The 9,811-nt window shown below is 47.4% G+C and overlaps 1 protein-coding gene across 1 annotated transcript; it reads right to left on the reverse strand.

Moving 5' to 3' along the window:
• Positions 1 to 402: 402 nt before the first annotated feature.
• Positions 403 to 8,341, reverse strand: Lrit1 (leucine rich repeat, Ig-like and transmembrane domains 1). Its single transcript, XM_027389333.1, has 4 exons — positions 8,220 to 8,341; positions 6,075 to 6,541; positions 2,933 to 3,238; positions 403 to 1,379 (listed from the first exon to the last, which is right to left on the reverse strand). The coding sequence occupies exons 1-4, from the start codon at positions 8,339 to 8,341 to the stop codon at positions 403 to 405; spliced, it is 1,872 nt and encodes a 623-aa protein (XP_027245134.1).
• Positions 8,342 to 9,811: the final 1,470 nt, after the last annotated feature.

Genomic DNA, 9,811 nt, shown 5'->3' on the forward strand with positions numbered 1-9,811 from the left:
AGCAGAGACATGCCAGTCAACCTACAGACACATAGTGTAAAAGTAAGTATCTTAATGTTGCATACCAGAGAGTTTTTGCTTTTATTTGTTATGTAGCAGAAACTGGCTGTTACAGGCAAAATACTTAACACCTGCTTCTTCTCCAGGAAAATAGAGACGAAAATGATGCCTGTGGTTACTAATGGTTGTCATGAGAGTCAGGTGAGTTAATACCTATGAAGTGCTTTGGACACTTGCTGGCACGTAGTAATTGCTTAATAAGCTGTGTTAGCAGTTGTTGGTGTAAATGTACATGTATGCAAGTACCCAAACAATAAGGGTGGCTGAGCACCCAATCAGGCGTGAAAGTGTGTGAGACCGAAGGGGGAGAGCGGCTAGGCAGGTATGAGTGGGGACTCAGGCTCAGCAGAAGTATTCATTGATGCGTCTGCCACCCCTGACTCCCAAGACCTGGGAGTCCATGCTGGAGCGCGCTGAGAGAAGCCTATCTGCCTCACTGAGGCTGCCCCTGGACAGCTCCTCTGAGCCATCCTCACTGTGGCCCAGTCTTTCCAAATTAACATAGGCACCAGAAGCCTCTGCAGAGCTCCCAGTGCGGCACTTGTGGCAGCGTCTTCTGAGGGCCCCGCAGCAGACCAGCAGGGTGGGAGGCAGCGCGATGATGGCTGCCACGCTGATCACCACCATGTTGATGAGGCGCTGGGTGCCCTCTGCATCTACCACCTCATCAGTAGAGAAGATGACACACTGTTCCTTCGTAGGCACCAGCCCCCTCACACAGACACATGCCACATACTTGGTCTTTGGAGCAAGCCCCTCGATGGTGACACTAGTCTTCCCAGGCTCCACAGTCATCCTCCGCATGTCACGCTGCCCAAAGACTGCATAAAGGACACTAAACGCAGTTGTGTTCCCAGCTTCAGGGGCCTTCCACACCAGAGACACACTGTGGTAAGTATCTCCCAACACCTTGAGAGACCTGACCATTTGGGCTTCCTTGTGCTCTGCTTGCTCTCTGGAGAACTCTCCTGGGACGTCCATCTGAAAGTGCTGGAGCTCCAGCTCCTCCTTTAGGCGGGGCACCGAGGGCTTGGTAGCCGGGGCTAAAGGCTCCAGAATACGAGGAACATGCCTGGCCACCAGCTTGTTGTTGTAAGCAGCGGCTTCTGCCCCCTCCCCTGTCCTTGCCCACAGGGCCCCCTGAATCCCATTAAATCCAGTAGAAGTCTGGGGCTCAGTGACAATCAAGGAGATCAAGGTCTCAGAAGCCCCTAGGAAGTTCTTGGCCTGGCAGATGTAGTCTCCAGAATCAAAGAGAGACACAACAGGCAGATCCAGCAAAGTCCAACTTGAGCCATCATTGGAGACTTCCTGGTGCACTAGGGAGAAAAGAGGCCAGTATGAAGGAATGAATGAATTGTCTTCACAGGCTCCCTTCTAAGATCAAGGTCACACACAGCCCCTGGTCTACACACACTGTAGTGAACACTGCTCATCCCAAGAAAATAGTGGCATGCATTCAAATCTCAAGTCCTTCAAGGCCAGCTCACTGGGTTACTCAAGAATAAATTGCCTAAGTACTAACTACCTTTTAAGTCTATGCCCAGAGTGTACTCTCTGGGATCTGGGTTCTGCAAAAGTGACCCCTCAGGGAAACAGCCCAGTGCATTGGGGGTAGGTAGGTTCAGGGGTAATCAGGAGGCAGAGAGGACAATCTGGAAGCACCATACCTACCCCTGCACACCCCAAATGACACATCTAACCAGCACCCTCACCTTTGTGTTTTTATACAGTGGAACCTTTTGCATTGCTTTGCAAAATGGTCCAAAACCCCTATCCTAGAGCAACAGCTGTCAGACTTGTTGAGGGGGACAAAGAAAGCTGGGAGGGATGTGAGATTTTCTGGGTAGTTACTAAGACATTATTTCTCCTCAACTTATTTTCTGCCTGTGTATGGTTGTGATTCTTGTCCCTGCTGCCACCGTGACAGAGATGATTCATCTCTGCCCACACAACTCAGCCAGAATAGACACTTGGTCCACACTCTGAAGCCAGGGCTAGACTGACCGGAATTCTAGCTTCTTCATCTATGAGCTGTGTGATATGGGACAAGCATTCACCTCTCAGGACCTCCATTTATTTGCATGAAGAAAAGATAATCAGGTTGCTTTTGACAGTTTTGGGTTGGTTCGGCTCGGGGTGGGGGTGCTTCTGAGAGAAGGTCCCATGTAACTAAGTCTACTAACCCCTAACTCTCTGTGTAGCTAAGATTGGCATTGAACTCCTGATCTTCTTGCCTCCCGAGTGCTAGGGTTACAGACTAAGATCACCATGCCCAATCTCACCTGCTTTTTAAAGTTGAATGACATTATGGACATAATTTACTTAACATAACATTGGACCCATAAGATCTCAACAGACGGCAATTCCATCATTATTTATCCATGACGGTTCTGGGTTAACATTTTAAAAACAAAAACCTGCTAAAATGTTAAATACACTAAGAGTATTTTCTAAAAATCAACTTTGTGCTGGGCAGGTCAACACACACCTTTAATCCTAGCACTCGGGAGGTAGAGACAGGCAGATCTTTGAGTTCAAGGCTAACCTGAACTATAGAGTGAGTTCCAGAACAGCCAGGGCTACAAAGAGAAATCCTGACTCAAAAAACAAAACAAAACAAAAAATTAACTTTGTATTGCTCCCAACATGGGTCTCTGATAATAAAGTGACTAAAGAGAAATAACAGGATGGTTTGAGAGTCATTGTCAAAATCAATGTCTAGCCTAGGATTCTAGCCAATTGTATTCAGGCAGATCAGAGGCCAGCCTGGCTTATATCAATCCCTGCTGATTCTGTCCACTCTCCATTTGGGAAGTTGACCCACCGTATTAATTCAGCACTCAACACAGAAGGCCTGCTGCTCACACACCTGTGCCATTGAGTGGACGTCCATTGGCTCTCCTCCAGCTCATCTCAGGACCTGGGATCCCAGTTGCTCCACAACGCAGCAATACGGTACTACCCAAAGGGGATATGATGCTGGTCACCCCTGGACGGAGCTCTGGGCTCTGACACTTTCTCAACTCCAGCTGACTGAAGTCCACTCCAGCCAGACTTCGTGGGCTGGCACACCTCAGTTTAGGCTCGATGAAAACCAAATTTGAAGCCCAGCCATCTAGAAGATGGACCAGGTCATAGAGTCGACAGTCACATACCCAGGGGTTGTCCTGAAGCCCTACAAAAGTGAGAGAGTAAGCAAGAAGTTAACCGTAAATCTCTGGATCCAGCTGCATGTCGTCTCTGGGAGGATGAGGTTGTTTTCCTACTCAGAGTTAGCAGAACTGACCTCCAATCCCAGCTCCTTGCCTTGCTAAATATGTGACCCGAGATTTGGCTTTTCATCTTCAGTGCCAGCCTTGTTTTTCCTCACTGTTTTTCCTCCTCTTTCTTCATAAAGTGCTTATAGTATCAAGAATTGCAAGTCACTCAAAAACACTCACTGGGTCTGAGGATATGGCTGGGTGAATAAAGCACGAGCCTGAGAACCAGAGTTTGAATTTTCTAATATACCTAAAAGCTAGGCAGGTGTGGTAGAAGCCTGTATTGCTCAAGCTAGGAAGGCAGAGACAGTGAATCTCCAGAGCAAGCTGTAGTTAGACTACCTGAATCAGTGAGTTCTGGATTCGTGGGAGACCCTGCCTCAATTAATAAAATAGAGAATGACTATGGAAGACAATTGACATCAACTTCAGGGTTGTACATTCATATGCATGTGCACCTGCTCACACACATAAGCCCAAACACATGTAAGCATGCATACACACATGCTACATACACATAAATATGCAAAAAGACTTACTTAGTGACCATATGGATGTGTAGTCTCACTCACTAGTGGCAAACACTGAAAATTGTATCAGCCTCCTTAGAAGCCATCAAGTGGATTATAAAAATTTTAACATGTGTACTGTATTATTTGGCAAGTTCACTTCTCAGCTTCTGTCCTTCAGATGCATTTGCATACACATACTAAGAATACATGGCTGAGAATAATCTCTGGCACCAAAGGTGTTAATGAGACAGTGGAAACAGTCTAGAGACCTTTGAAGGGGGAGGGCTGCTTTAGTGTGGAAAATGAACTTGTCCCATTTGCAGTTATTTAGAAAGATCTCTGAGATATATTGTTGAATGAAAAAAAATTGGTGATGGTTAATACATACAATATGATTTTTTAAAAAATATAACACTAGGGACTGGAGATGGCTCTGTGGTTAAGAGCACTGGCTGCTCTTCCAGAGAGGATCTGGCACCTGTAAGTAGGCTCATACCCATCTGTAACTCCAGATACAGGAGATACAATGCCCTCTTCTGGCCCCTGAGGGCACCAGACATGCATGTGGTACACAGACAAATACATAAAAAAAAAATTGTAACACTATACAGCTTTTCTTTGTGTGTGTGTGTGTGTGTGTATGTGTGTGTGTGTGTGTGTGTGTGTGTGTGTCTGTGTGTGTGTGTGTGTATTTGTGTGCAAATGTGAATATACTGTAAAAGATAAGGATCTTGTAAGTAAACACGATAATTAGTAGCTGCACTAAGGAGAGAGGGATTAGGATAGGAAAAGAGACAAAGGAACCATCAGCCTCTTTGCTTTGTTTTTAATGGCTTTCCCATTAAAAATGTCAGCCTGAGGAGCAGGCAGGTGCCCCTGGCAGCAAAGACTTGCTGGTTTTACTTGGTAACTCTTTGGTTTATTAGAAGCAGGGAGGGACAGAAGAGGCAGGGGGTGTGGCTGACACACATGATGACTCATTCCATACTGAGCTGTGAAACTGAGTTTAACAGTGACATACGGTGACTAGGGACTTCCTGAGTCTCAGTTTTCTTATTTCTTTTTGTAAAAAAAATCTCATTTTGCATACCAATCACAGTTCCCTCTCCTTCCCTTCCTCCTGCTCTCCCTATCTTCTCCATTGCCCCCATCCAGTCCTCAGAAAGGGTGAGGCCTCCCATGGGGAATCACCAAAATCTATCATTTGGGGCAGGACTAAGGCCCTCTCACCTGTATCTAGGCTGAGCAAGGTATCCCTCCATAAGGAATGGGCTTCAAAAAGCCAGTTCAAGCACTAGGGATAAATCCTGGTCCCACTGCCAGTGGCCTCACAGAACTGTCACCCACATTCAGAGGGCCTAGTTTGGTCTAATGCAGGTTCTCCAACTGTCAGTCTGCAGTCTGTGAGCTCCCACTTGTTCAGGTCAGTTTCTGTGGGTTTCCCCAGCATGGTCTTGACCCCTTTGCTCATCACTCCTCCCTCTTTATAACTGGACTCCAGGAGTTTGGCCCAGTGCTTAGGTGTGGATCTCTGCATCTGCTTTCATCAGTTACTGGATGAAGGTTCTATGATGACAATTAAGAGTCATGATTCTGATTACAGGGGAAGGGCAGTTAAGGTACCCCTCCACTATTGCTTAGATCCTTAGCTGGGGTCATCCTTGTGAATTCCTGGGAATTCCCCTAGTGCCAAGTTTCTCAGTAACCCCATAATGGCTCCCTCTATCAAGGCATCTCTTTCCTTGCTCTTCCTCTATGTCCTTGAATGAGGTAAGCCAGACCCAGAAAGACAAACATGGTATGTACTCACTCATAAGTGAAGATTAGACATAAAGCAAAAGATATCTAGCATACAGCCCACAAACCCATAGAAGCCAGGAAATAAGGAGGACCCTAAGAGAGACAGACATACATGGATCTGCCAGGAAGGGGAAATAAACAGTAACTCCTGAGTAAATTGGGAGCACCGAGGGAGGGAGTGGAAGGGGAGTGGGGAGGGGAGAAGAGAAGGGGGAAGAGAACATAAGGGATCAGTTTTCTTATTTCTAGTGTTGGAATATGAACTGGCTCCGTGTGTCTAGAGCTACTAAACCTGAGATTAATGCCGACATCACTCGATCTTCCCTCGGATGTACAAGGTGAGCATGATGTTCATCAGACTCAGAGAGGCTTGAATAGTTGCCCCAAACCCCAAGATGCACCGGGATGGTTCTTGGATGGAGGATGCCATCTTGATTACCTAGGACTAGCCTGGCACGGTAGCTGGAAAGAAAGGATCCGGTCTTCAGGTGAGCCCAGGTGTCCAGCAACTCCAGAGGAAGCCTCATCAGCTGGTTGCTGGAGAGGTCCAGGAAAGTAAGGTTCTCCAGAAAGTGTGCAGCCTCAGGTGGCAAGGTCGCCAGGCGATTGGCCTGCAGGTCCAGCAGCTGCAGCTGTGGAGCATCCTTGAGTGCAGCCCAGGGGAAAGCAGCCAGGCGGTTCCCCGGCAGACGCAGCTCTCTTAGGCGGCGCAGGCCCCGGAGCATGAGGGCACTGAGCTCACTGAGAGCATTGTAGGGCAGCCACAGCTGTTCCAGGCGGCTGAGAGGCCGGAATGCCTCTCCAGGCACCCTGCGGATGGCGGTTCGCTCCAGGCGCAACCTGCAGGTGTCCGGAGGAATCGAAGGTGGGGGCAGGGTCAAGTCAGGGTCGCTGCACACCACTGTCCTGGTCACAGAAATGGGAGGATATTTGATTGAGCAAACATCCTTCCCTTATGAGACCCAACAGATACCAACTGCAGTGTCTAGTGTCTAAGTAAGTGGAGGGATCACCTCAGAACATGGAATCAAAGTCACAATGCCTGTCTGCTGCTGTTGATAAGGTAGCCAAGGAAGAGAGACCCTAATACATACATAGAGAAATCCTAATATATAGTGCATAGACATACAGTGCCTATGTGTGTGGGTAGGATGTTAACAAGGAAGAAGGTTTGGATACAGGTAAAGGAAGGGAATTGATAGGGAAATTGTTCCTAAACAGGGGAGAAAATGGCCAAGGGAGAGACCTGGGCTTCCCTGCAGGCTTTCATGAACTCACTGCCCAGTAGGATACTCTGTGCAGAGGCTGAATCTCTTGCTCCCCTCACATAGCAGAGTTCCCAGAGTCAAAAAATTAGATCCATGGATTCTGGTACTGGTTCCATCATCAATGGCATGTGACTTTGAGGCATTTACTCTCTGTGGATAGTGTCACCTTTGTGACCAAACAGCACCCTCATCAAACTGTCCTTAGTCATCAGCCATATTCCAGGCTGACTAAGCACCATTAAGCATCAGCCTGTCTTACTTAGTGAAAGGAAATTTACTTTCCACGTGAATTAAATCATCAAACATGTCAAAAAATGCAATGCTTTCTTTTCTCCAGAACATACGAGTTATCTTTTCTGGAGGTTTCTCTTCATTCTCAGCCTCCATCATCCCCAGTCAACCCAACATTGCCAGCATCATGTGAAAAGGGGAGTTCCAATAGCATCATTTCCATGGTCAAAAATCATCATCAGTGGCTCTCCAGTATTTATGCGAGATAAAGGAGAAAGGATGACTATTCCACATGGTTGGAAAGTTGATAGGAAAAGCCCTGAGGGAAGGACTGAAATCCTTGAGTACACTAGAATAAATTTCCTCCTGAGTAAGCCAAGGGCTTTGGGAAAAGATGACTTAATGCTCACAAGAGAAGAAAATGAGCTCCATGAGAAAGGCAAGGGTCCACCAAGCACGGTGGCTTTGGCTTCAAAGGTCTATGAAGAGGAAAAGAAAGCATGATAGAAAACCAAGGAGTGGGCAGAGGAAGGAGGGAGCTTCCTGCAATGGAATGGGCATTTCTGGCCTTATAGATATCCAAGGGGGGGAGTACAAAGGGAGGCATGTGTCCTACCATTGCAAAAGTACCCAAATGTGACTGGGTATCTTGTGGAGGTCAGTCATGAGAATGGGAGGTGCCTAGAAAGAAGGAGCTGGGAGATGTAAAGGGGGAGATAAAAATGGAAGGAAGCAAAGAGAGGGAAAAAATGAGGTAAATGAGAAAAGTCTAGACTTCTAAAGAGGGCTTCTTTCTACCAGAAACACGAAGGAAGTCTCAGGAAGAACTTCCTGACCTGGCCCATACATGTCCCACATCCTCCTGGGCAGAGTAAACCCCCTGCTTACTGAAGATGATACAGCACAGACTGCTTTCCCAAGACCTTGCATTTCAAGGATCCCAAATCCAACATGTCTATTTGTATCAGATGGAAGGTGACTTGTGAGTAAATGGACATCTGCTGGGCATCCAACCCCTCCCAACTCTGCCTAGCTGGTGGACCTATGAAGACTTCATGACCCATCCCACACCTGTGGTGTCATACCTGGCCTTGCTGCCGTCACTCAGGATGTGCAGGCTGCAGCTGCATTGAGAGGGACAGAAGCTCCAGGCCTGGTGAGGTCCCCCAAGAACAAGGAGCCAGAGCATGCCCATGGCCACCCACATGACTTCTGGCTCCTCTTGGGCCCAGGCAGGGGGCCTGTCCTGGGAGTGCTCCGTCCTGCTTGTCCAGTAAGTCCAGCAGCTATCCACTTGCTCATCACTGTCCAACCCCCACCCAAGGCCATGGGATAAATGCAGGCTGGGGATTAGGGAGGGAGCCCCAGCCCCAGAACTCAGCAGCAGCTTATTGCTTCCTGAATCACCCAGCCTTGAGGGGAGGGAGAGGATCCCTCTATAACAACAAAAGAAGCTGGGGGCCAGCAAGATAAAGCAGATGGGCAGCTGCCCAGAGGCAAGTAACTAGCTGAATGGGCTGTCTTCTTGCAAAGAACTACATTCCAACCAGGCCATGGGTGACAGAACTGTCTCCTTGGGGTGCTAGGTTCAAGAAAAAAAAATGGAAACAGAACTGTGGTCTCTAGTAAGGACCTATGAAAATTGTCTCCTATGAGAGTCTCTAGAAAAAAAGGAGTGATATTAAGCAGGACCTTCTGAAGACAATGCTAGCATTCGAAAGAGTCCATGCTTCAGGGCACAACACTGTATTCAGACCTCACAACCATCAGTTATGAAAGAAAGTAAAGCTTTCCCACCTGGAGTGCTGCTGAAAATTAGACGAGGCGTGCCCAATCCTTGACTATTTGGGGGACGGAACCTTCCCACAAACTGTAAATTTCTGGAACTTACAGGACATTGCAGGCAGACATTAGAAATGTCTCCATATGCTCATGAACATGGGCAAATGTCTATCTTTCCTCCATGCCCCACGGACACCCAATCTCAGAATTCTAGGCTGTCAGTGGGATATCTTTGATGTATAACCACCCATGCTGAAGGCAAGAGAAGTCACTGCAGAAGGAGAGAGCTCTGCCTTTCTTAAGGGTCATCCAGCAGGAAGGGTCCTAGAGATAGATCTCACAGAGGTTTTTGGAGATTTTGTTTTCTTTTCTTGAATTCCATCCTGCAAAACCTTCTCAAGATGCCAGGGAGGAGTGAATGCTAGACTCCTGGTAAGTCACTCATTCGTGGGCTTTGCTTTCTGTCTCAGCATACTTGGTGGTCTGGCTTTTCTGCTAGGTTCCACAGTCTGGCATGCTCAAGAGCCTAGTCAATCCTCAGCTGTAAGTTTGGGCCAAAGAAGATGCCTGGGGACTATTCTCTATAGTTTTATGTCAACTTGACCCAAGCTGAAGTCTCTGTCAGGAGAGAACCTCAAGTAAGAGAACACCTCCATAAAATCAGGCTGTATACAAGCCTTTAGGGCATTTTCTTAATTAGTGTTAAAGTGGGGAGGGCTCAGTCCTTTGTGGGTCATGCTGTACTGGGCTGGTGGTTATGGGTTCTTCTATAAGAAAGCAGGATGAGTAAGTCATGTGAAACAAGGCAGTAAATAGCACCCCTCCATGGCCTCTGTATCAGCTCCTGCTACCAGGTTCCTGCACTGTTTGATTTCCTGTCCCAACTTCCTTCAAT

Source organism: Cricetulus griseus (assembly GCF_003668045.3).
Source record: "Cricetulus griseus strain 17A/GY chromosome 1 unlocalized genomic scaffold, alternate assembly CriGri-PICRH-1.0 chr1_1, whole genome shotgun sequence".
NCBI classification, from domain to species: domain Eukaryota; kingdom Metazoa; phylum Chordata; class Mammalia; order Rodentia; family Cricetidae; genus Cricetulus; species Cricetulus griseus.